The 27,756-nt window shown below is 32.4% G+C and overlaps 1 protein-coding gene and 2 long non-coding RNA genes across 11 annotated transcripts; 1 reads left to right on the forward strand and 2 right to left on the reverse strand.

Annotated features, from left to right (window-relative positions):
* Positions 1–4,739: 4,739 nt before the first annotated feature.
* LOC135836600 (uncharacterized) lies at positions 4,740–13,131 on the reverse strand. Its single transcript, XR_010557064.1, has 6 exons — positions 12,788–13,131; positions 10,460–12,103; positions 10,278–10,372; positions 9,887–10,116; positions 9,645–9,753; positions 4,740–7,769 (listed from the first exon to the last, which is right to left on the reverse strand). It is a non-coding gene; the product is annotated as an uncharacterized LOC135836600 (long non-coding RNA).
* A 2,006-nt stretch (positions 13,132–15,137) lies between these two features.
* Positions 15,138–22,575, reverse strand: LOC135836602 (uncharacterized). The gene is made up of 4 exons (XR_010557066.1): positions 22,426–22,575; positions 20,714–20,788; positions 15,649–20,290; positions 15,138–15,485 (listed from the first exon to the last, which is right to left on the reverse strand). It is a non-coding gene; the product is annotated as an uncharacterized LOC135836602 (long non-coding RNA).
* On the forward strand, positions 19,008–27,463 carry LOC135836601 (cysteine synthase A-like). 9 transcript variants are annotated; one of them, XM_065351530.1, is made up of 3 exons: positions 19,008–19,140; positions 25,729–26,884; positions 26,983–27,463. In XM_065351530.1, the coding sequence occupies exons 2-3, from the start codon at positions 25,784–25,786 to the stop codon at positions 27,184–27,186; spliced, it is 1,305 nt and encodes a 434-aa protein (XP_065207602.1). In that variant the 5' UTR covers positions 19,008–19,140; positions 25,729–25,783; the 3' UTR covers positions 27,187–27,463. The 9 variants fall into 9 exon arrangements, with proteins under 9 accessions (XP_065207602.1, XP_065207600.1, XP_065207606.1 ...); XM_065351528.1 differs by lacking the exon at positions 19,008–19,140 and adding an exon at positions 19,175–19,314; XM_065351529.1 differs by lacking the exon at positions 19,008–19,140 and adding an exon at positions 22,747–22,977.
* Positions 27,464–27,756: the final 293 nt, after the last annotated feature.

Here is a 27,756-nt window from a genome sequence, read left to right on the forward strand (position 1 = left end):
AAGTCAAAAATCTCATGCAATCCAAATTTCAACGGCTTATTAGCGCCTCAATCAATTGAAAGAGTCACAAAAAGGACATAATTCCATGGCGTTACTTCCTCAGAGCTGAATTTCGATTTGGCCCTTTGTGTGGCATTACATATTTTTCAAATTTTTAAAATCCAGAAATCTGCTGAAAGTTCCAAAATGGTTAAATCTATTTTATTTTATTTTTTAATAATTTATTGAACCATTGATCAAAATTTTAGATTTCAACTGGCTTTAAATAAGGTACATATTTTGAAAATTTGTGCATATCTTAATTGATTAAAGAAGTAAGGCAGACGGATGTGCATGTGTAAAGCCGCCGAATCCCTCTTCGTCTCTCTTCAACAAAGATGTGATTTTTTGTAAACATGAAAATCCAAAAATCCGCTGAAGATTCCAGAATTAACTTATTTGAAATCATTACCAATCGATTTACGAAGTTGACTTTTCAGTTTTCTACTTGATTTTGATCAAATATTGTGTTGTGTTTGTAGTCGAAAGATAAAGGTACTTACTCGTATTTGCGATTTCTTACGAAGCTAAACATGCCATTGCCATGCTTTGAAGATTCAAAATCCAAGACTGAGACCAGAGCAGCGAGAAAGAATATCTACCTATTCGATTCGGAAAAATCAAAAATTGGGTGGGTATAAACCAAATCTCAGATTTCCAGTGAATTCTTTTTCATTTTTTTTCCATCTCGTTCAAAACGATTTTGCTTTGAAAAATTTCTGTTCTCCAAAACAATTTTTTTCAAATTTAATTATTTTAGTTTTATAGCCTTAAATAGTTTTTTTTTTTAACATGAATTTTTAATCATACTCGTAATCTCATTTATACACGAAACGAAATTATCAAAAAGGGTCGGGAAAGTTTTGAGATTTTTTGCTGTTTCCGAAAATTCGTTTTTCGTTATAAATGGGATCAGACCTCTCAAGTTGTTCCTTAATTTTTTCAACTTCTTTTTTTTTGGGGGGGGGACTGTATGATTAACGAACAGGAAAGTAAATTATCGACAAAACTTTTTGAGCACATTTTTAATAAATCAAAGTACAAGGTATATTTTATTATCAAGTACTTACCTACCTACCTAGATGGGGGCTCCATTATGGTTCATATTACCCACCTGTACTGTTAACTTTCCAGCCCCCAACACTAAACTTTACCTGAAAATCTTACGCAAATCGTGGACAATGGACGCAGACAAAAGCTACCTACTCGTATTCTCCTCGCTACGACCTTATCTTCATATAAACTTATCCTATTAAAGACAATTCGTACCTCTACCTACCTATATACTTAGATATGAATTTCAATAGTCAAAATTTGAAATATCTTAGAATGCCTAAAATGTTTCATTGTAAATTTAAAGGTCCGCGTGTCTCTCTCACTTCGTGTATCCTCGATGCATTGTAGAAATAATTCAAATATATATTCGTTTTATGGTAATAAAGCTGTCTTCCAACAGTCGGAATTCTATATTGATGATGCTGGAGACATTATTGTAAAATATAGATAGTGTAAAAGTAGAATGGTAGCGAGAGCGGAGAGTTCCTGAATTTCAAATTTGAAAGGATATTGGGGGTTAGATAAGGAACGTGAGTTTCCTGCGTAGAATAGTAATAATACGATTAGCAGCGGATAATACGGTATTCTTGCGAGTGCGGTAGCCTATCTTTTGATATAGAGCTGTACTTACACTTACATTACAATGTGCATGCCAGTTTTATCGTGTGAACATTTACATTATGCTGGAAATGACGAAAAAAATATATTTGATGATGATTTATTATATTAAACGCTTTACAATATCTATTTGATTTGACATCGTTTTTTTTTGTGACACTTTTACATTCGACAAGACGAAAAAAAAATAGAGTCGAGTGAATTTAATTCGTTGGATGATTTTATACAATATGTAAAAGGTGTTTATTATCTAATACCTATGCTTATTAATGAATTTGTACGTTTGAAGAAAAGATATAGATCCACAAGGCATTATTGTTATGTTAGGTAGGTACATAGGTACCTTACCTTACCGGTTTATTATTTAAATATTTCTTCGATAAGCCTTATAACAATGAGAAAATATTATTTACGTGAAATTTACTCGTATACAAGTTATTTTTATGGCAGGTACCTGCAAAGAAAGTGGAAGAAAAATTACAATGAATTTATACCGCGATATTAGGTATAACATTTTAAATTTTCAACCACGTGCACGCGAATTAGGTAATAGAATTTGTGGAAATTTCGACTTAATAAAATATCTACCATCGTCGTCGTAAAATTAGCATAATATTCAGAAGTGCGGTAATTTAATTCTAAACTCGAATCTCAAAGTTATACATTTTTGTATTTTTAGTTTGATTTACTTACTTCTTTTAAAAAGGTTAAATATGTTGGAAATCGTTGACGAAACATTGGAGCTTTTTTTTTAAAAAAAAAAGAGAACAAACTCAATTTTCAAAGTTTGAATGGCAAAAAAATTGAAATCAATGAGCCATGCATCATCAATTCATCATCATCATCATCAGGGAGGAAAAACTGCAATGGTAGAGGTAGATTTATACTATACCTAAGTATATAGCCTATATGTAGGTAGTTCAAGAGCACATAGGACTGTTCATTCTCCAGCTGAATGTTTTAGGAATAAGGAAGGCGGAGAGGAAAAGTTGCTAATGTTGGTGGAATTTCATCTCTTTCTTACTGGCGCGTTCTAAATCAGTACATTATTCGAATCTTAACGTCGACTTAAATTATCCTGCATCTTTCCCAACTATTAAGAAGTATATGGTAACTTTGTAAAGTTGTACAACTTTGCATCTCCGTCCCACACCTCTCGCCGCTTAGTTGCGCATCAAAGCAGATAACGAAAATCTACATCGCTTTCAATCGTTTTCAAATTTCATGCCCTTCTCGCCCGACCACGCTGCGCTATCTGCGCGTAAAGAAATAAGGGCCCCTGTTCCTCTGTCTACATGCTTTATAAGCGAGAACTTCTCTCGTCGAATTTCTCACGCTGATTATGCAAACACTAACACGCCTTACTTCCAAAACATATACGAGAGGCTTTTAAATGGCGCACAGATTTCGGCGTTAGTGGTTTTCCTATACAATTCGATTTTTTCGGATTTGCTTCTAATGTTGTCGATTATCATAAATATGTTTAACTATTGTAACTCGATGTGTCTCTGTAGTAATATTTCACCCGAGCAAGGTCTTTGTTTTATGGTTATTGCATCGTGTTGCTTTTTCCTGCTTTTGTTTCCTGTGCAGTATCTAGTATAAGTTCTGTATAATTTTTTCTTCCAATGTGTGTTTGTTTGTGGAACGCTAACGCCTCCTCGTATTTCTCTGTGATTGTAAACTTTCAAAAATAAAATAAACATTTTTTTAAAAAACGTTTAAATTTTCTAATCTTACGTTTCACATGAAAATTAAGGTGGTACCTACCATTGTCTATTAAATCAAATCCGAGGTATTCATCTCTCAAGACTAAGACTTGTCCAATAAAAGTCACTAGATGAATCTAATATCTATGCAGCTCATTATGAATTTATGATTAACTAATTTCGTTAATGATAAAAAGTTTTATTAATTTTGCAACTCGTCCACTTTTCTGTCATTGCGTTGTCTTATATTCTTCAAAAAAAAATTCTTGCATCTGTTCTCGAGATCAAAAGATCTATCAACAAAGAAACTTCATCGGGCTCAAAACTGAGCTCTGGTTCCCTAATTTTCAAGAGTATGGGTTGAGCCTTAAAAATAAGCACTGGGTTCGGACTCAGTGACCTCAATTCGTTAAAAAACTCCTTGACCTCGATTTTTTTTTAATTTTATAAAAATCAAAAAAAGATCAGAATTTTGCCCAGTGTTTTCAGTTTAAAACGGTACCGTATGTTTAAAATATTTTCGATAAAAAACAGACAGTGTTTGAAACAAAATTCTGCTTAAAACTTTTTTTAAACACTTTTTTCAACGCCAATTTTCTAAAAAACCATTTTTTTTTCAATTTCTCGTTGAAAAAGTAGTAAAACTAAATGAAGTATATTTTTAGATTTTCATTATTTTCTTCCTATAATTTTTTTTAGGCAAATTTTGTGTTTTGATTTCAATTTTTAATAGGTATTTCTTGAGCCTTATAGCTATTTTATGACGTCGCATCTTAAAAGCTGATGACTGAATAACGGATATTTGAAAAACTGAGTCCAAAACAAATGAATTTGTGTTTAAAACATATGAGAATCCAGGAGAAAAACCCGTTTGTTTTGTCTTGGAAAAAAAAAAAAGTTTTTTTTTCAACACTGATTTTGCCATACTCATCCGTTATATTGAAAATGGTTAATGGTTCCTTTTCAAGCTGAAATTTGAGTTGAAAATCTACTTATTTGGAAGAACTATATCAAACTTTTAAAAATAACATTCCAATATTCTGTCTGACTTTTCCTTTGATTGAGAATTCTAAACATTGAACTAGCTGACTTCTCTTGAAAATATGAAAGGTAGGTATTGTACAGATTCAACCGTTGTGACTTATTGTAGGAGTGGGATTGATCTTGAATTCGAATAATTCATTTTTAGGTAGTGATGGAATTTCTCCATTTCTGGTGGTTCCTTGGTAAAACATCAATTTCTAGATTCCATGAAATCAATCGTTGAAAAAAAAATCGTTTAGGTACATATAAAAAAATTAATACTGAACGCATTCATCAGTTAACACATTTATTAAATGAATTAAAATTTAAAACTGCTTAAAAATTACTATGTAATATCAACTACGGTACGACTGAACACTAACACGATAATCCATTTATGAATAAAAAGTTACACATATCGGTAAAAACATACATAACATAGTAAAATACGCGTTGGATTAACAGCCCGTTTTTATAAATGATTTTGAAGCTAGTGATGAAAAAACACATTTTTTTATTTAAAAAAATATTGTATAATTCAATTCATCATATCAAATACTTAAGTAAAAATATCGATAAAAACAAAACGAAAATTACCTATGTTCAAAAAAAAAAAAAAAAAAATACTGCATTAAGCAGAGATTTTATTGTTTTGATTCATGTTTTCTGTATTTAGGAATTTATAACTCGATGAGCATAAACGCAGGAATCTAAATAGGTAGCAGAATATTTAAAAACTATAGGACTGCAACACAACGTATTAACGAATAAAATGAAAATAAAAAAACGAAACAATACATTAATGTACGCACATCAACTACTGCTAAAATAGCTCATACCATTAAAAATAAAATTTAAAACCGTCTCAAACCACAATAATTATTCGTAATATGGATTATTATTTTTTTTAAATTTTACCTAGTTATGTTTTTTATCTCATCAAAACAACAAATATTGTACTCCTAAAAAAATTCAAAATTGATAAATTAATTAAGGATTAGTAATTTTTTTCTCTAAACTTCAACTTGGTACCTAAATACCTATGTTAAATTGTACGTTAAATTCTTAATTATTAGATCCCACGAAGAAACGAGAGGAAAAAAGGGAGAGAGAAAAAAGAAAACGCCTCAACGAACAGACAACAGTGATACGAGGAGGTTTGGAATGTACCTAGGTACGTACATAAATTTCAATTAACAAAATTAGTAATATTCGTTAAAGATTGACGAATTTTTACAATATGTACATAGACAAATTGTACATATATTACGTGAAAAATATTACGACAGCTTTAAAATTTATGTAACTTTACATTTCGTATGATTATACATTTACATAAATATGCTACATTGAAACGTTTTTTTTTGTTTTTTTTCACACACTGATACACACGTAAAAAGGTTTTGTTTGTCTTACTTATTTATAGCATCGGGTTCCTCGAAACATTACCGTTACCTTATTTCATTCTACCGAAAAAAAAAATCTATAAATATTCGTTTTGTGTTCTTATTGTACGAACAAATAGTTACAAATTTTTAAAATACTCTTCGTTCAAATTGGATTCGTAGATTATCGAATACTACAATACACAATGATTGTCAAAGTTAACGTGCCGAACGCCGTCGTAGAATTTTTTCAGTGGTCAAGGGTACCAACATCGAACCTTTTGATTAAATTTAGAAGAAAATTTCGCGTAATTATAAAAAAATAATCTAAAAAAAAAATTGAAAAAATTCTGACCGACCACTCGAGACTTTGAAATTATTTTTACATGCAACGGTGATGCTTCGAATTATAGAGCATAAATACTGCAGAAAATTGATTAATCAATTTCCTCGAACACGTATTTGAAAAATACAAAAGACTGAAAAATAATGCTTAAATTGTACAAGACGAATTAACAACAGTAACGCCATTACGTTCGTACTAGTCGCTTTGACACGACTCGTTTAACATCTTCTGAGGTGGTACATCACCGACGAGGGGGATTGAGAAGAGGATAAAGGGGCCAATGCTGTAAAAATATCGCCGCTACGAGAACGGCGGCATTATTCAAATGACGCCTACAAATAGGCAGCGATGCTGTCATTTGAGTAACTCTCTAATTAAATCGGCGGTTAAAGAATTCGCTGGAATTTAACATTTCAAAGTTGGCGAAATTTCCCCACCCACCTCTCTCATCCACAGCGCACGTAGCAGACTATGTTCTAACTTCGAGACAACATCAAAAGATACTCGGCAAATTCTGTTCCTTTCCTGCATCACCGCGAGAAACACAGAATCAGTACAAACTCCTACCCCCTTCCCCTGGCCCTTACATCGATGGAAATTTTAAACCGTGGTTCTTGTTCGGCAACATTGCTCGTTCGTTGCCGTCGCCGTACCGCAAAGATTTAAATTCTAACTCTGGTTCGGTTTTGGTGTTTCTTTCGACTTTCGAGAAATTCTCACCCGAAGTAGATTTTCTTCTTTTACCTTATACGCTTTGAATAAGGCGAGTGAGAATTTTCTATGCAGATTTGGATCATAGGTTCGGAGGAATGGGTCCTTGAATCTCGAATTGAAGTAGATTATTGAGACGTATGTTAAAAAGATAGATATTAATGAATAATGAAGTGAAAAGCCAATTTTTCAACATGAAGCCTAGACTTGAAAACAATTTTTGCAATTCCTTCAATTGATAGAAATACTGCTCACGAACAAAACTAACACAAAAAAAAAAAATTGAAAATCAGAACAGAATATTGCTCATTCCATGATGGTGAAAATTTTTGATTACCCACTTAATTTTATTAAAAAAGAAAAAAAAAACATTCTCAACTTTGAGTTGTCTATGTAAAATAAGTGAATCACATTACAATAAAAATAGGGCAGGTTCTGACTTCTGATTAGGTATAAAAAAAAAAAAAAAAAAAAAAAAACGTGCTAGAAATTTACTATATTAAAAGTGCTCATGAATAAGACAACAAAAGTTCATACAAAATTATTAGAAATTAATACCATCGCATTTTTTTTTCACACGTCATCATGATAACGTGATATTTTCCGAATTCTAAAAACCGAAACAAGGCGTGTGAAAGAACGAAAAACAAAAATAAATTTTGATTAAGAACGAAGTACGTATAAAAAATGTAACGAGAGAAAAATTATATGTACTTAAAATTGGTGATTTTTTATGGCACTTTGGTAGATTGTGCTCGTTATCGGACATGTTAACGTTACACTTTGATCTGAATATTTTCACTAGCTGATTCTCGTAGTCGTCGATGTTGCATTTCATAGTACAAGGATCCAATCATCTTTCAAACGCTTCCATATCCAAGACTGAAAATAATTTAATAACGAATTAGATAGGTAGTGACCGAATTCAGTAAAATTAAAATACAGTTAAACCTCGTTATAACGCTGTTCAAGGGACCGAGCAAAATCCGCGTTAAAAACCGAAATCTTCATAAATTACAAAATTTTCTCGAGAAAAACTCTTTGATCATTTTCAGTTTTATTTTAACAGCAAAAAAATCATTGAAAACATCTTCACTTAAATGAAATTACTTTTGAGAGGTCTGAACTGTGTTTCAGGCATTCCAAAATACGGAAAATTTGTAAATTTAGGCAACAATTTCGTCAAATCAAAGAATAAAGCAACATTCTAGTAATTTTGATAGCGTTATGACCAGATCATATTCCAACTACTATACATATGTATGTACCTATAACACATCGAAAGGGCCACTTTCAATACACAAGCGAAAAAAAAGTATTTTTTGGGTCCATTTTTTTTTTTTTTCAAAAAATACTCCTAAATCCAGGAATGTGCGATTGAGCAGCTACAGTTCTGGGAATCTTCTTTTTAGCTGATATTTTCAACTATCAACAAGTCTTGAAAGTCACTTTCAACATGTGTGAGAAAAACTGTGTTTTTTGGGCCCAACAATTCTACAAAATGACTTGAAATCTTAAATGTATAATATGAGTGGGGGAATGAACGTAAACATCACACGCACAAGGTCAAACACTCTCAATATTCTATAACTAAACCACAATATGGCACACTAAACTACGGTCTCGAATTGCCTACCGCTCCAGGATCAGCCAATACAGTATGAAACCCATAAGGGAGAATTTTTCACCGAACAAAAATGTGTGACTAAAAACCGTTTCCCTCCAGTCTACTATCAGCGGATAACTGTTCAATCCGATGAAAAACTGAAATATACACGTCATCATCGGTGATTCGGTGCACGAGGGAAAACGAGCGGTAGAAAGGTAAAAAGGATGGTGCAGTTGATGGTCGCATCGTATTCATTAATATGTGATATGTTGCTACAGGGAATACGATACTTGCTCAACTGTATACATGCTGTTTTTCTTCGTCGACAGCGAGATATTCGTCTCTGTATACGTTGCCGTAAACTTAATGATAGAAAGGTATTGTCGTAAAAGTGAGCATAAAAATACGCCATACAAACGATGATTCCCGGAAGTAGTCAACTAAAGGTAAAATACCTCCACTTGGCCCTTACTCTTGTGCTTTTAATATACCCCGCGATATTATTTCAACCGCCAATTCATTACGTAGGTAATAAACGTCGAGAGGTGTACGTGAGTAAAGAAAAACGCGAATACATAAACAAAAAACTTTTCTACCCATCGGTAGATAGTCATTAAGAATAAACGATTTTTCAATTTTTCCCCTCGCGCCATCTTCATTGATACGATTCGAGTTGAAGTTACGATGAAGGAAGTTTCGACATTTTTACTAGTACTTATTACTCTCATGTGAACGAGCTAAGGGTAAAGTAGATTAAACGGTTTCGATAACCACGAATCGAGTGCAGTTTTTTTACACTATTCGTCGAAATAATAAATATGAAAGTTAAGAAATTGTCACGATCTCAATATATACATTATACAGCACCGATCAAACGAGATATAATTTTTTTCATTGAAGTACATATCTCTATCTGATTGAAATCAACTACCATTTCTAATAGCCTGAGTATTTCATCGTAAACTTATAATCGTTTTCTACTTGTAAAAAATTAAAACGTATTTTATAACGACTTAATTTTCGGATATAGCTTTCAATTAAAAAAAAAAAATCATTAAATATATCCCACACATGTTTTCTTCTACGCAATAAAAACCTTCGAGATGGATTAATAAATAACGTACGACTTTATTCTCGAATATACTCACAAGCTACTCGTAATTTGACATCACCAAGTGCATAGAACGAGGCAGCTCTGTGTTTATGCGTGAGCAAAGCCAATTCACCAAAATAGCGACTTTTTTCGATCTTCTTAATCTGAAAGCGTTAAAAAATTCCAGTTAGATTAGATATGTCTAGCTAGTGAGATGATTCACAGTATACATGATCGAATAATAAAGATGAATAGGTAGTTATAAAACCGAGAGTGAAGCAGTAAATTGACGAATACCTGTAGAGCTTTTCGCATTGGTACGTTCTCGATAGTACAAAAGCCAATTCACCGCAGCTAGACCTTTAGGCAGTAAGAAAAATGCAATAATTCGAGTTCTATTTGGTAAATGAACGCTTACTCTTGAATGACATAAAAATTATCTCTATCATCTCCTTGTTTGATGGTATAATTCTTTATCTAACGTGATTTTTTTCAACCATAGCATCGATAACTTCGTTCATTTGTTCCTAAAATAGAAAAAATATACGTTATCGAGCAATCTAATTAGAGTTATATGCGAATAAGATAAATTTCGACGCATATTAACACGTAATCGTGCTGGAAACACTTTGTCTAATGTACGAAATAGTAGTATATCATCTTTGACACTATCAGTACAATCACATACTTTTTTATTATCTTTATCCTCATTCTCTTCAGGATGCTTCGGCGATGAGCCGATGACAGATTTTCGTCTTGAATCGAACCAATTCACAAGAACCTCTGTAAATTTATTAAATAAATATTGTAGAATAATCAATCTAAGATGCAACAAACACTACAAGGTGTATTGGCAAGTGTTTTACAAACCATCTTCCGAGTTGAATAATTCTTTGCCAACAGATAGAAGGATTATCTTATATCCGTCACCTTACGAGTTTCCCTCAATCGGTTGAAAAAATCAGCGTATGTGACTACATCTTCCTGAGGTTGCAGAGGATGATTCACAGTGAAATCAAACAAGATTTCACGTAATTCGTCGGGAACATAGATTTTATTGACGTTATCTCGACTCATAATTAATTTCGAGTTTGAAGTTTAAATTCACGATAAAGTGGTAAGAAACGAATATCTGCAGGACGATCAACTCCACCGAGAGATGATATGTTCGAGTAATACACAATTACACATGATATTTCGACATTTCGATTATTATTGTACAAAAAATTACTTATTTAATCGCGAAAAAGGACAACGAAAATCTTCAAAAAATTATCACTAACACTTGACTGATTACGACAAAAGGCCGGAGGGTAGGTGGGTGTAGTTGATGGCTGCCGTTGTGATATTGCAACGCCGGAAAATATACGGAAGAACAAGAAAATGAGAAAATTGAATTTTTTTAAAAATTTTTCTCGTTTGTTGTTCTTGATCCTGAGTCTGTTCTAGTTCTGCTCTTTCAATATTGTTCAAAAATTCAAAATCGAAATCGAAACATTTTCAATTTTCATTAATGATTAATAATCTGAGCAGAGGGTCGTGACTCTGTCTGCGTCTGTCAAGTTTTCTTCACTTTACTTTGCTGGTTGAAAGCTTGAAACTTGCAAGTTCTCCAACGCTTCAGACTCAGACGAACAGAACGTTCTAGGGCTTTACTCCAGCCAGATGCAGCCGGTACAGGAACCAAACCAAACCAGAGTTCAACTCACGTAAGTCAGAATGGCTCACTAAGTAGCTCAGAATGAAAACTTCTTCAATGTAGAAATAAAAGAAAACAGTAGGTACGTGCATTCGTGCAACATGCATGTATCTACTATGCAAGTATTTTTTCAATTTTTTGTACTTTCGTCTCTCTGCCTCTTCTCTGCCGTCGGCCAGTTCGGCCTTCTCAACTGCAAAATTGAAAATTCACATTTCTGAAAGTTGAAAATGAAGTATTCGCTTGCAACAATGCCAAAGCCAAACCCTAGTATATAATGAATATTAATTCAAACAGAAAATAAGAATGCATTTCAACGTATTTTGTGAATTTTATTTTTAGTTCAAAAAATTATAGGTAAGTAGGTACAACTGCACTTGGAATAGATATTAATTCAAACTATAGTTACTTCGGTGCTTACTGATAAATTAAAACGAGATAGATATGTAGGTATAAAAATCGAGAGCATATACATACAGTTAGTACCATCATTATACTTAATCATAAAGCATTAGATTCAATCGTCTCTGAATCTGATGATCTAACGCCATGAGGAACTGTTGAAGAACAAAAAGGAATGGTTGTTGTCACACCTGAAGCCAGTTGTTAGGGACAGTTCAATGAAAGATTTTCCGATGCCACCAGATGAAATTTTTGTTTCATTCCAGTAACAGTCGCATCCTCTATAACGATTTATAATCTGAACTTGTGAAATATTCACTCGAAGACGAGATCCATAGGGGGGAAATCGAACTTTGACGGTGTTCTTGCCGAACCAGCTTCCCGACTTATTCATGTTTGTTGTATTTAGCAGTCTGAAACAGAAGAGAGAATTTAAATTGTAAACGGAACTATATGACTAGGTTTTTATTGAATTTAAAACACAATTTAGCATTACATTAATTTTTTATATCACGACAATTTTTTCGTTATTTTTTTATGCACTTTTGAATGGTAAATACTTATAGGCCTGTATCAAAGGCGTAAAACAATGGACTTATTTTATATAGGTACCTACCTATAGCAATTATTTATGAGCGTCTATTATTCGGCAATCTTAAAATAATTTTGTAAATATCTGTAGGCCTATACATTTTTTTTAATGAGTAGGTAGTTAGGTACTCAACAACTAAGAAACCCAAATTTTTTAATAGGTACATTTTCTGAAGTTCCATCAACGTGACATCTTCAGCGAAGTACCTACCTACATAAATAATGCACTGGGACTTTTTTCATGAGATCAACGGGATTCTTTCCTTCCATTTCAAGAGATTTTTTCGGGTAAAACAGAACTGCCTTACCTACTAATAAAAGTTTTTTTTTCAAAGGAATTTATTTCATAAGCTTTTATATGTACCTACATCACGAGTAGAATAAATTTTAGCACATATGTATTAGGTACCTACTCATCTGTACTTACTCTCGATACTGTATTAATATTTTTCCTTCGCCAAATTTATTTACTTAGTGAATTAAATATTTTATAGCTAGGTACTCACCTCTGTCCATAAACTGGACGTCCAATTGTAATATTTCCATGAATACATTCTTTAGTGAAACCCTTTCCGAAATTATTGGCCGAAACTCCATTCGTATTATACTTTACGATACAGACAAATATAATTGCGAACAGAAAAAATCTGTTGACAACTTTAAACACACTGCACTGGAATGAATTCATTTTTGAAATGAATATCTTTACCAGTAAAAGTACCAATAGCACGTTTTTCTAATAAACTCTACACAATCAATGCAGTACTTTCAACTTCACTAGTTTCGCTAATTTTACCCGGTTGATAAGGAAATATTGTGCATTTATTCTTTGGTACTAGAATGTAAGACCGTATCTATTTCATCATGACATCACGTATTGCTGTATTTGTTTTATATATTTTCGTGACTCATACAACAATAACTGTTTTTTATTGGAGGATTATGACGAATTAGCTATCATATGGGATAGTTATTAAACATCGCGATTAATCAAGTTCCGGTGATTGTTATGAATTTATCGGGAAAATGATAAGGATAAACCTCAATTGTTAGTTTCAATAAAAACTTGCTTTTTTCACAGGAATTATTATATGCAACATGTATTCGAAAATCTAACAATATGTAGGTAGGTAGCCTATGCCCGTTATTATTTCTTTGTAATACATACCTACATAATAAAACCACCCTAACTCCTCAACTCTTCCCACTCCGCAGCACTGCAACAAAAAAAAGTTCTTAATAGGTACCTACTACCTACCTAGCTAAGTGTATATATTTTTTTTTTTGGAACTTTCCTCGTTTTTTGAAAGTTATTCATCACAATAATAAACTAGGTACAAACGAGCACGTAAGTAAGTATGCGGTGCGATAGTTCTAGAAAACTGGAAAACTCTTCAATAAATTTCAATTTTCAAAATTTTGACCAAAGTTGAAATATAGTATAGGCATAGGAAATAGTTAACAAAATATACAGTGGGTATTTTTTCTTTATTCTAAACCTTTTGTAAGAATTTTGCCTTCGATTTGAACAGAACCATATTTCCTGGAAGAAGGGAAGTCTAATACCCTGATAACCAAATTTTTAGCAATCCTAATTTGATTTTCAGATTTTTGACGAATTTTTGAAAATCCAAAATTTACTACTTTCAACAATTGATGTTTTTCTTTTATTTTTTCAAAAAAAAAAAAAAAAAAAAAAAATGTGTTCAAGTAAAAAAAGTTGAAAAATGAAGCCTTTAGCCGTTTTGTGCGATTTTTTTGAATCCTCCAGGAAGTGAAGAAATTGATTTTGGGCTGCTAAAAATCGAGGTGTGGCTTATTTTTTACCTATTTACCGAACTTACTCAGATTGACATCAATTTTTCAGTGAATAGGTGGCGGTATACCTATTTCAAACGTTTTTTGAGCAGCATATTTATAACGTGAAAAATCCAAAATTTTCTGCTTAAAAAAAATTTTGGAAAAGACGAATGCTGTATCTTGTCTAAAACCAACAGTACCGGATCAGAATTTTAGCATTTCGGATCATTCTGAAGCCTTCAGCGCAGTATTTCGGTTCTTCCAGAATATTTTAGTTTCTTCAGAATGCGCAAAAATTAAATTGGGCAGCAAAAAATCGAACGGGGTGTGGGTCGATATAATAGTTCACTTATTCAGTGAATAAAGTGATACCTACAGTTTATCTTTACCCGAACTATAGAAATAAGGCTTAGTTCGTTCAGTTACATTTTGGAGCAAATAAAATGATTTATGTGAGTAGGTAACAAAAATTAAATGTTTTCCTTTCTTTTTTTCTTTTTTTTTTTACAATTGAGAGCTGAAATTATCAATGATTCAAGACTGCGGCATGCTGGCTTTTCCTATATCATGCAATCACTATTTAATCCCCATGAATCTATGTATTTAAAAAATGAATTTCAAAAGGAAATGAATCAGTTCCAAGATGGAAAAAAATGAATTAAGTATATATAGTCAATATTTATCATAAGTTCAATGTGTTTAGCAGTTCAGCTATTGCGCTCACTAATTTTCTGCGTTAGTGAGGCTCGGTTCGTATTTATACTTACATATTGTGTATTTATATCATTCCATCGATGAACTTTGATTCTAGGAAAAAATTGAGGTGGAGTAAAATCAAGTACCTATGTACCTATTTCTTCCAGTTATCTAATCATTTCAGTTTTTTATTTTTCTATCTCCAATCTCCCTGACGGAAAAAAAAAGACACTTAGGTTTAGGTATAGGTACCTACTCACCTATTCAAACTACCGCATAACTCATAATTTTCTACTGTGTATGTACATACTTGGTATGCTTATATAACGAAATATTATTGAGATTAAAGCAAATAAAACATTTCAGAAAGAAAACCATTTATTATATATAGGCACAAGAATGGGCACAAGCATTAAAAATAGTACATGTAACATTAATTTTCAACAATTTGTGTAACCGTAAATTTTATGCTCATTAGAACATCCGGAGTCTGATGTGATTGAAATATTAAAATATTTAAAATGAGGTCCGCCACCTTTCAACTCTACCTTTTCTTTTTTGCACCCACAGTTCTGGTTTATATTTTCTACTAAAATATAAGTAATATCGCAATGATTTTCGGTTTTGCCTGATGGATAATTCACTTCGACGACAACTTTCTTTCCCATCCAGTTTTTACTTTTTTCTATTTTTTCCACATATGTTTGCCTGAAAACATGATATCATTTTTACGTATTGTATTAGTATAGGTACTGGTAGCCGTTGGAATAGTGGATTTTTTTCAGCTTCAAAAATACATGACAATCTAATCTCATTCTAAAAACTAAAGATAGTTATAGCCTAGGTACCTATAGGTTTTTAATCTACTTACAAATCTCCATTTTCTCGTTTCCCAAAAGTTTTATTAGAATGGGCGCAATTTTTGCTTCCTCCGCTTGATCCAACAGAGGATTGAGATGACTGCAAAAATTTAGCATTGCTTTTGAAATTTTTCAAAGGAATGACGAGAAAACTCTCTGAAAAACAGACAAGAAAAATTACAAGAAAAACAACTTTTGTTAACATTCCAACTGCACGGAAATTCATCTTGAAAACTTAAGCTTTGAAAAAGAATGAACCCGCGATACTGTTGCAATAATTTCGACGATCAGTTATTTAATAGAAATCATGGCAATCAAAGTGAGTATAAATTATGATTCATTGAACAAACATAAGTACCTATAACGAATTTAAGAATTATAAGTATTATATTCATTTCCTTTATAATATTTGTATAGTGCTTAAAGTCAGATGTATGTTTGGCGTGATCGTAGAAAATTGAAACATTATCTTCAATTCCAATATAAAAAGTTCTTTTTACTGTCAAATGATAAGATTATTTTTATTTGTCGCTAATTAGCATTGTAAGTAAGTATAGCTGATCCTGCGTGGGTTAGGTACCTATACTACCTACTAGCTTTGGTGATATAAATTTGTTTTGCTATGTATTTAAGTACTTGGAAGTGTCAAATTCAGATAGGTATACTGTACTTATTATTATGAATGATAATACGTATTACGTATGTACAGTGCATTGATAGCAAGCCGGTATAGGAAATTCGCGAATGAATTTATGAATTTTTTTCCCGGTGAATAGCTATTTCGGGTATCTCTGCCCAGGTAACTTTTTGCTTACCTATACTCGTCTCTTATTTACGTGAATAGGTAGATATGCATTCCGTCATACTCGATGAAACTTTCATTAATGACCCATAGTAAGTGGTTTCTGACTGATCACAAAGATACATATCTACGTTTATCGCCGTTCTTTCTCATCGATAGGCAAACATTCAGACACATCACTTCAGTCTGGAGCAGCAATGATAGATGGATACTGAAACGAGTTTTTAAGAAAATACATACCTACATTTTTTGGCATTCAATACATTTTTTTTGAAAGCAATGGTACCTAGGAAATACTGTTTTCCTGATGGGTGTCAAAATTGGGCGTTGAAACGTCACTGAACTTGGAGAAAAATAACGTGAAACCATAATTATTTTCTAAGCTAATTAACATAATTTGACTCTTATTTCATATCTGTTTGGGTACGACATTTTTTACCTATACGTAGTTTGGAAAATTCAAATTCTAGCAGGACATCATATTTTTTTATTGATCTCGGTGCAACTTTTTAGTCCAATTGAAAAATTGATGACTGAGTAACCGAGAGGTTCCGTTTTTAGGTACATAATTCTTTGCTGATCGTCGCTCGAGGAAAAGAAGGAGTTGGGTTTTACATCGATATTTATAAAGCCACTTTAATTTGAAACTTTTTCGTTTTGCTCCCCTCCCTTTTGGCACCGCAGTGAACACTCCAAATGTTCGAAATCAGTTTACTGTAAGGAAAATTTAATATGTGAATTTTCTCTACCTGTGTTTCTCAATTAATTTTTAACCCACAGTCAATATATCAGAAATAATATGCCTACCTAAATAAATTTGAAAAATAATCCGCAGGTATAAGTGAACCCACCCACTAACAACTTACCTGGCATAACTGCTTCCATCAAAATTAACTTCATCACTCGACAATAAGACGATCTCTTCTTACCCAGATTTAAAGTAGATAGTTAAGTAGGTACTAATTCTGTGCCCAGAGCTCAAGCATCGCATATTTAAGCATAAATAGGTATTTAAGAAACATTATAGGAATAATATTCTTGGGATTTTTTTTCTCATTTTTTAAATTTTCGATCGAATATATTTTATTTGATGAATCACGCACTTACTTAGGTACTCGGATTACATGTAAGATATTTTTTAATGTGAAAGAGAAAACATAAGAATGCAGTTCTGCGAGCGCCGAGCACGTTGGTTTGAAAATAACCGCAATAACGTGGAGAAAACGAGCCAATTGTAGCTAATGTGTTCCATCTTTCGTTTTTTTTTGCTGCAAATCAATTCGGGTTCATATACCTGTTGTTTTTTGAAATAATACATAAAATAGGTACTTATAATTGCGATTTGCTTTGGATATGATTTTCATTGGAATTAGAACGTTTTTGAGGATATTTTTTCTCATTATTGTGAGTGTTTGTGTCGCGAAGTGTTTCGTTATCGGATCATCGAAAAACTCGACTATTGTTCCTCCTTCTTTGCCGGTGCCATCATTTGGTTTTATTGGATTCGGTGGCGAAAAAACGGAGTGTCTTCATTCTAATACAACTTATGGAAGCAGAGAAAATGGCGATTTGTGAGTATTTTTGATCTTTGGATTTAGAATTCGGTTATAGGTGACAGACAGCTGTTCTAAATATACCTATAACTAGGTACCTATATGTATAGCTAATAATATAATGATTCTAATTTTTTAGACAAATGTTTGTAGAAAAGGTGAAGAAAGATAAACTTATTTTCCGGAAGACGACTGTTCAAGTGAAATATCCATCAGGCAAAACACAAAACGATTGCGTGATTACTTATATTGTAATCGAAAATTTGCTCAAGGAATGTAAATGCTACGGTACTACTTTAGACATGAAAGGTGGAGTTGGAAGTACATATTTTGAACTTTACATAACATCTGAAGCCAATTGCCCCATTGAGCGAAGAATTTCATGTTACACAAAATGTTGAAAAATTGTACATAGGTATGTAATATGTATAGGTACCTACCTATGGGCTATTTGTATTTTTGTAATAAATGCATAAAATATTCTCTGATTTAAAAAAGTCATTTCAACAACGCTTATTATGTATATATGTAGCTTACAAGTTACAAGTCTGTTACTCATCACATGTTTTTACAGTTAGAATATCATTTCGATATATTTCCAAAGAGTACTTATTTAATTTGAATGCTTAAGTATAATTGCTTAATGAAACCAGCCGTTCAATTGAAAAAAAAACTTGTGTTTCAAAGAGTTATGCAATGTTTACATCTTGCTATAATAATTTTAATTTTGTCAAAAAATAAAAAAAAATTATCCAATAATTACATACTTACAAATCGTCTCAATATAAATTGTAATTTTCAACTTATCAGTAAAAATTTTTAGTTTCACCAATAATCGTCACTATCATAGAAAATACTCGTTTCAAGAATTTTTTTCAACTTTGCGATGTTCATGAACTCCAATAAAATTCACACTCGAGTACATTTACACAGCAACTTACATAACATTACCTATATCTTATCTAGGTAAGTATGCTTATTTGATCGTTTCATTTAAAATACGATAGTTGTTACCCAATTATCACATGATTATTGTTCGTTTTTCAAATTCTATTTGCAATTTTACGAAAGAAATGTGCTTTTATCATATCTCTAGATCGTGATTAACGTTGGAAAGCACATCGACCGCACGAGACTGTGAATGAAAGGTAGATAATAGTGCATTTGTGTTCTTAGTACCTACCTATACCTACTTATCATAATATTCTCAAGATGTGATAAGTAACTAACTATTGCTGTGAAATTGAGTTTTTAATACGTGTAAGGTTACTTTCAACTCGAAAAAAATTAGAGATGAGCAGCAAGAAATATGAAAGATTCAGGTAATTAGGCTGATTACTTCGATAGGTACTGTGGTATAGATAGATGTCCATCAAATTTCAATGTAAATAGTTATTGAAACTCCAAAACCATAATTTCTGAAAAAAATTTAATGATAAATCCTAAATCATTAAAAATAGTGGAAATGGCTAGTTTTTTTCCCTGAAATTATTCATGCGATTTTAAGCATTGAATCCTTCTGGGAAATTAATATCAATTTCAAATTTAAAAATCAGAATTTTTGTGAAAAATGAATAATTTAAAATTATTTGAATTAATCAGTGCTCAATCAGCAGTGAAGTAAATTGAAATAATTGAAGAATAATTTTTAACCCTCCATTCAAATCTTGAAGTCATACGTATTGAATACATATATAAATATAAATGTGTTTGAATTCTACATAAATTGTATTTTATAATTTAATTCGAACTGGAATTGAGATACTATAAACTTATAAAGAATTGTTATACAGTGCCCTACCAATAAATACCAACTTTTACTCGTAATCCTCTCATTGTCAGAGCTCGTAATTTTTAATTGAAGGGAGAACGGAATAGTAGAATTTTGAAGTAATTTTTGTTGAAATTATAAGAGGTATTAAAAGTGAGGAATGGAAAGGAAAATCAGAAAATTAATATTTGACTCTATTTACTTATCTCTTTATTAATTTCGCATGATTAAAAAAATTATTAAATCAATTTTAAGAAAAAAAAAAAAAAAATCAAGAAAAGGCGCGAGCATAACTACTTACGTACATCATATCCATGCATACAAAGTAGAGCAAGCACATAATACTTATGCACAATGGATTTTATGAAACAACATTAACATAATACAATCAGATAAAACATAAAGTTGTTGTACAGTTTGACTATTCCATTCAACCTGTCGGAGACATCCTCTCTCTCCAGCTAATATACAAAATTTTTATCAAGTAAGAATACTTCTGAGAATGATATTTTACAACATCATCACGTCTGAAAAAAATAAAAATGAAAAACTATTACATTTGGTGAAAATATCTGTAAAATGGTATACCTATAGTGAAGTTTTGAAATGAAATTTTCCGACAGAACTTGATATGTATTATGCACCTATAGTTGATGTTAATAATAAGCAAATGTGTCAAGATCTTAATGATTTGAATCAATGAAACACGAATACCTATTGCTTTAGCTTCTATTTCTGAATACAAAGACTCACATTCAGTTTAGTTCACGAGACTAACTCGTGAGTTCAAAGAGGCACTTATGCCATAATGCGGTAATCACCAAAATTATAGGTACCTATATCATTCGTTTCGTAATACCTATGTAATTGAACTTGGTATTCAACACAAGTTTAAAATTTCTATTTCTACTGTTACATCATAAAGTCTATAAATTGATGCGAATCATTACCTCTACTGAAACTTGGACGATGCGTAAGTTCATGGACAATTTGATGCGTATGGTGTTTGGCTAATATCGAAGTACCTGCGGAAGTATTCCTAAGTTTAATGAAAATGCTTATTATATGTAGGTACATACATGGTAGATGAAGAAGAATCATTTTAATGTTCATTCAAGATGAATAGATTTTTTCAAATGTTAGTACTCTAATACCTACCGTACATAAACGTTCAACTTTCAGGATTGAAAAAAAAAAAAAAAAAAAAAAACTAATAAAAAAGGACTTTTTTCATGTGTTTATATGTACTTATACCTACAGTGATGAGAATTGAGAAATTTTGAAGCAAAAATTGAAAAAATTCATTAAAAATGAAAACGTAATTTTTTTAAATGACTGCGATAAAAATTTATTGAGGAAATGTCGATCGAAAAATTTTGTTTTCAATTTTTCTTGCAATCATTTTATTTGGTAATTTTTTTAAATCTTGAGAAAGGAGTAAAAAGGAGACTTTGCCAAAAATGACCTTGCAGAGTAAAATATGCTATAATCGCATAAAAATCAAAATGTTCTCAAATTTCCCGACGACAGACAAGGTTTTCACCTACCTACTCACTTTTTTTCACAATTTAGAATGTTCTCAGCATTTTTGAAAAAATAAATAAATAAAACAATAGTATTATTAAATTATTTTTAACCTCCTCCCCACCCCTCCCAAAATAGATATAAAATAACACAAACATTTTTCAAAACTAAAAAATAATGGAAGAAGAAAATTATACATTCCTTCTGACTCGAAAAGATCACCATAAAAGCGAATTTTCATCGTTGCTTTCTCAATTTTGAATTTTGATGGGTGTGAAATCTGATTTGCAGAAAATTTTTGAGCTTTTTAAAAACTATTTTCGGAAAATTTTATTGAAAATAGGTAATAGGTACTAAAAAAATGTTGAATTGCGAAGAACTACCATTAATCACAATGTCAAATTTCAGAGACCGAATTTCATTTTTTAAATTTTAACAAATTTTGAACATTTTAGTTTGTCTTGTACAAGTACTTAGGTATAGGTACATACATTAGTACATACCAATGATATCTTGCTCCGATAGCTTATTTTGAAAAAATGAAAAATGTGTATTGATTTAAATGAGCAGAAATTTAATTTTGAAAAATCATGTAGTCATTCAAAGGTGTTTTTATGAATGCAGAATAAACCTATTCAAATTTTCACTTATTTTTGGCTTGAAATAGAAATTTAATTTCTTCAAAAAGAAGGGGTGGATGACTAAATTGTATGTTCCCAGTGTGAGAAATTTCTCATGACCTCCTCTTTCTCCTTCCCCTCTCCCTTGAAAACATTGAGCAGGTACCTAACTCCAGATTTTTTGTAGCAAATATTTGTTGAAGTCTAATTTTTTATAATTGACAGGCAATGTTTTTTTTTCTTCGGAACTTCAGAATTTCGTTTCTATTCTTAAATGCATTTTTGAAGTCGCTTCTTAGCAATTTTTCATCAAATCCTTAAAAATCGTCAAAATTTTGAAAAACTTAAAAAATTAAAATTTGTTGCCTATACATATGAGTGCTTTTTCAATTATTTGGGAGTCATGCAAAGTATATGTACCTACTTACCTCCTCCAGTAATGATATTTAATATTTTATTTTATTTTAAATGGATTCTATGGTAACTGATATTTAAAACAATTAAAAAGAAATGCTTACCTATTTCGTTATTATACAAAAGTAAACCAAAAAAATGAGAAAATTTTGGCTTATTGCACTCTTTACAAATTATTGCCATTTTTCGAATTATTAAAACTTGATGGGTATGGAAGAAATGCCAAATAATACCTAACTTACAATTCGAAATTAATGTTTCGTGCTGAAAATATTTTATCTTAATCGTAATTGATTATGGTATATCAACATATAGTCAATTCAATTACTTGAAAACAGTAAATATCATTGTACCAAGGTTCGTAATCTAAGCTAGTTATAAGGAGGTACATACTTGAATCCTTGTCATGTTATCGTTGAAAGATAAAAATCTGATTCAGAAATCAGACCGTAAAAATACCCACTACCTATACAGTAGTTCCTTTCAAATTCAAATTCATACTTTAGTATACCCTACGTGTTTGAAATTGTGATTTGTAACTTGGTGAATTTTTAGAGTTATTTTGTTAAATTGTAATTCCAATAATAGGACTACTGCAGGTACGTTTTTACGTCTTGTAACCACGTTTCGCGGAAGAATCGAATGATCTGAAATGGGTAGGTTAGTGCACTGCCAAAATCACGTATTGTAATCAAACCATCATCAATTTTCCCATTGAGAAAAGTCGTTCAAAATTTTTTCAACATATTTCCTCATTCTTATATACTGACATATCAATGCCCAAGATTTCTTCATTCGCACGTTTTTATACGTTGAAAAAGCACGAATACATTTCTTCGGCATTTATTCTTCTGTTTTTCATGTGCACTCTAGGAGTAGGCATGAGCAGAGTTTACGACGACAACTCCTTAACCATCGGTAACACTCCGCTAGTCCGTTTGAAACGCATCGGCAACGGTCGTATTTTAGCCAAAGTGGAATCTCGCAACCCCAGCTTTAGCGTGAAATGTCGTATAGGAGCGAATATGATCTGGGAAGCGGAAAAGCGCGGAGTATTGAAACCAGGTGTAGAACTAGTTGAACCTACCAGCGGTAACACCGGAATCGCTTTAGCTTTCGTGGCAGCAGCTCGAGGTTATAATTTGACATTGACCATGCCTGAGACCATGAGTAGCGAGAGACGCAGACTGCTGAAAGCCCTAGGAGCGAATCTCGTCTTGACCGAAGGTCCGAAAAGTATGAGAGGAGCTATCGCCAAAGCCGAAGAAATTGTCGCAACTGATCCTAAACGTTACCTGATGCTGCAACAATTCAGCAATCCGGCCAATCCAGCGATACACGAGCAGACCACAGGTCCGGAAATTTGGCAGGATACGGATGGTGCGGTGGATGTGTTTATCTCGGGTGTAGGTACAGGAGGCACTATTACCGGCGTTAGTCGTTATTTGAAGAATACCAAGGGTAAGAATGTCCTATCTGTGGCTGTAGAACCATTAACCTCGCCTGTCATTACCCAAGCACTGGCTGGTGAACAACTTACTCCTGGGCCGCATAAAATTCAAGGAATTGGAGCTGGATTTATTCCAGATAATTTGGATTTGAAACTCATTGACCGAGTGGAAAGAATCTCCGACGAGGATGCGATTAAAACTTCTCGCCGACTCATGCAAGAAGAAGGTATTCTGGCTGGTATTTCTTCTGGAGCAGCTGTCGCCGCGGCTCTTAAATTGCTGGAAGATGAAAATTTCGCGAATAAGACGATCGTTGTTATTTTGCCTTCTTCTGGAGAACGGTATCTTAGTACAGCGTTATTTACCGATTTGTTTACCTCGCCTGAATTGCAATAAGGGTTAATTTTCTGCATTAAAAAAACAGCAATGGTCCTTACTTTGTAGAGCATCATTCGTACCTAATACCTATCTTCTACCAAACTGTAACTAATGCTTGTTCTTATGAATAAATCAGTTGAAATAAAATTAAAAATCAGGTACGAATTTTTAATGAAACATCTTAAAAGCGATCAAGAATAATTACAGTTGGAGTTATTAGACAATTTTGACCAAATTCAGCAGAGGCCTTCACTTTGAGTTTAAAGTTACTCACAAAAATTTTCAACTCCGTAGGTGCCCCAGGAGGGATGATTTGAGCTCTCAAAAAGGGGGGATTTTCGAAAAAATCGTCGGTTTTTCGCTCCTGCCACATACATATTCTCTGTTGGGAAAAATGGTCCAGTATCATATGAAAGTATTTGAGATTCATGCGTCGATCTACGAGTATGCTATTGATGTCAAAATCCAAGACTAGTTTTAAGGTTCTATTGAGCGGTTGAAAATTTAAAAATCGCTCATTCTTGGATAAACTTGGTTTTTTAAAACATTTTTCTTGGCAAATATTGCTCATAAATTATACTAAGATATCATTTCTGAAACCAGGGAAATCATTTTAGAATCGCAGAGTTTGAATCATTTTTTGCCATTTTTAAAAAATAAAAAAAAAATAAACAGCCAAAAACATGAAATTTTTTTGATTTTGAAATTGACAAAAAAAATGTCCGTAAATTACATCACAAAACTTCCACAATTTCGCCGCAAAATGTTCATTTTATCGAGAAAAAAATGATCAGTTAGCGTTATACATAATTTCATTCTCAAGCTACTCATCATTATAGGGCTACTTATAAAACCGAATTACTTGCGTTATGGGTTCGTTGCATGTTAATAATTGTTTCCTAGTTCAATAGTGTCCGTCAATTGGCTATAGTAATAAGCGAGTAAGTATTTGAAATTGATTCATTTTTCATAATATGTATTTTGACGAATGTTGGGTTGGTTCTTAATAAGTAGATATCTTATCGATGAAGTATTTAGCACGCGATGTAGTTCAAATGATAAAATTGTTTTAATTAATGAGTGTTTATGTATCTATCGAGATCGAATGATTGCAACGGTACAGTGATCGGTTTGTGAAAATATTCAGGTCGTGATTAGGTAGGTATTCTTTCACTGGAACATAACGTAAATAAATACGTCATCCGTAGTTTGTAAAAATACCCCACGTTACTTTATCGATTGAATTAACTTGAACTTGATGATCAGTTGTTCTAAACATAAAAGTGTAAAACCTTTTTAGTTTTTGATAAAATTTATGTCAGTATCGCTCGGTTACAATCATTAATTGAATATAGAAGTAGGTACCTAAGTACGAAAAAAAATTATTCTTAAAATCTGTTAGGTAAGAATGAATTCCTCGAGTGTGCATTTGAGTAGAAGTGAAAAAAAAAAAAAAAAAATAGTACCTACCAACTTATTTTTGAAGCAATTGGTTGCAGGGGTAGGGAGAAACTGGTCTGTTCAAGTATCGTAAATTTAATTTTAATTTAGGTATCATTTTTTTTTTTTTAATTTCAGAGAGAAAGAAGAGCAAGAAGCTCCTATACTACAATTGGGATCACTAAACAGCGAAATGGTCCACCAACGGAGTAAAACACTCAGAAAAATATTTCGAGGAGAACATAACTACCTACTTTCAGCTCTATGCGTATCTTTCGGAATGTCAACTTGGTTACCGGTGAACTCAGTTTACTCTCAGATGCCTCTTCTAACTCAGTATGCTCCAGAAAGCTGGAACTTGGCTTCTTATTTCTCTGTTGTAGTTCAAATAGCCAATATAGCTCCTTTAGGTTACTACTTCGTTAGAGATAGACAATGGTGTCCAGATTCGATCCTAATATGTCTATTTTTGCTGCTGGGAACGTTGGCATCTTGTCTTCTTTCATTTACCTATCACATACCGGTATCAATATTTGGTGCTCAGCATAGTTTTTTCTTTTTCTTGTTCGCCTTTTTTCTATCAATGGTTGGTTGCGTCAGCTCAGTATTATTCTTGCCATTCATGGGTAGATTACCAGAAGTATATCTGGTATCATTTTTCATCGGAGAAGGTATAAGCGGCTTCATTCCAAGTTTCCTCGCGTTATTACAAGGTGTAGCCAAAGATCCGGTCTGTATAAGTGTCAATGTTTCAGGTGTTGTAACCAAACAAGAAGTAATGAAAGAGCCTTTATTCAGCTCTGGTCTGTTTTTCTTCGTAATTTCGACTATAATGTTATTCAACACGTTATGCTTCCTGTATCTGAACTATTTTTCTAATCTAATGTCCAAGTACAGCGTTAAACCGAAATCTCCCAGTAATTCTGAAGCTATAAATGTAAATTCTTCGAGGAATCAAGAAACCGATGAAGATCCAGATATACCAAAATTTCTGCTCATCGTATTAATAGTTGTCGTAGGAATAATTAACTGTTTTTCTAATGGTATTCTACCTAGTATTATGTCGTATTCTTGCCTACCTTATGGTCCTGAAACTTACCACTGGTCTTTGAATATTAACATGATTATTGGGCCGTTATCGAGCTACTTTGCGTACTTCATCCCGTTAGTATCGGTGAGATTGTTGGCATTCTGTTGCATTGTAGAAATTTTATGCATAAATTACGAACTAATTACCGCATTTACCAGTCCGTTTCCTCCGTTGATTGGAACCGACATCGGAGTTGTAATGATTGTAAGTCACAATCAATGTGTACCTACGCAAATTAGAATTGAAATTAAAATTTTGAAGTGGTAGGTACTTACCTAATAATTTTTAATTTGATTTTTCAGATACTTGTATGGATGTTTGGAGCTGGACTAATTAGCTATATTAAATTATCGATTGCAGCCATCTTGAGAAGGAGACATAAAAAGGCTTTATTCAATTATGGAATTTCCACTCAGATCGGCTCAACGATCGGAGCCATATTGGCATTTATTTTAATTATTTATGCCAACGTATTGCACAGTGTGCCAAAGAAAAAATGTGTTTAATGAAGAAGACAAGACTTTTTAGAATGTGATCAACTTGAAAAACAAGGACGTTTAGGTTTTAGAGGCTGTGATATACTACCTACTCATGTAGGTGCCAATAATCTGATTATAGCGTTCTTTTTTTTCAATTGTAGATATTTTTTTTCATTTTGAGTATACTTTTCATAACTTATTCACCATTTTCATTTTTTTTCTCGTGAACTTCATTATCTGTAATGAAAAATGTTTAATTATGGGTACAATAAACGGTCACTTACGTTGACCCTGAATTTTCAAACGTATTTTTGTTTCTCTGACTATAGAGTAATTCGCAGCTGAACGTGTAACTATTATTCTTTCCTCAACTTTCAAGCAAAAACACGAAGTAGACATCATAAAGACATTTCGTAAAATACGTTGATATTTTTTTCAAATAAAATAATACATAACTACTCACAAGTACAATGGAAAATTCAATATTAGTTGTATCTGCACTAGAATCTCATCAACTGCAGGTAAATCCGGTATCGCGGAAACCCAATTTTAAGAACACGAAATAACAAATTATTTATGGGAGCAAAACAAAGCACC

The sequence above is a fragment of the Planococcus citri genome, chromosome 2, assembly GCF_950023065.1.
Source record: "Planococcus citri chromosome 2, ihPlaCitr1.1, whole genome shotgun sequence".
Lineage (NCBI taxonomy): Eukaryota > Metazoa > Arthropoda > Insecta > Hemiptera > Pseudococcidae > Planococcus > Planococcus citri.

Excerpts from the sequence above, each read along its gene's own strand:
- LOC135836601 (XM_065351528.1), top strand. The coding sequence starts at position 19,286 with ATGAGCAGCAAGAAATATGAAAGATTCAG. Across the intron at positions 19,315-25,728 it reads AAGAAATATGAAAGATTCAG|AGAGAAAGAAGAGCAAGAAG; the intron begins GTAATTAGGCTG and ends TTTTAATTTCAG. Across the intron at positions 26,885-26,982 it reads ACATCGGAGTTGTAATGATT|ATACTTGTATGGATGTTTGG; the intron begins GTAAGTCACAAT and ends TTGATTTTTCAG.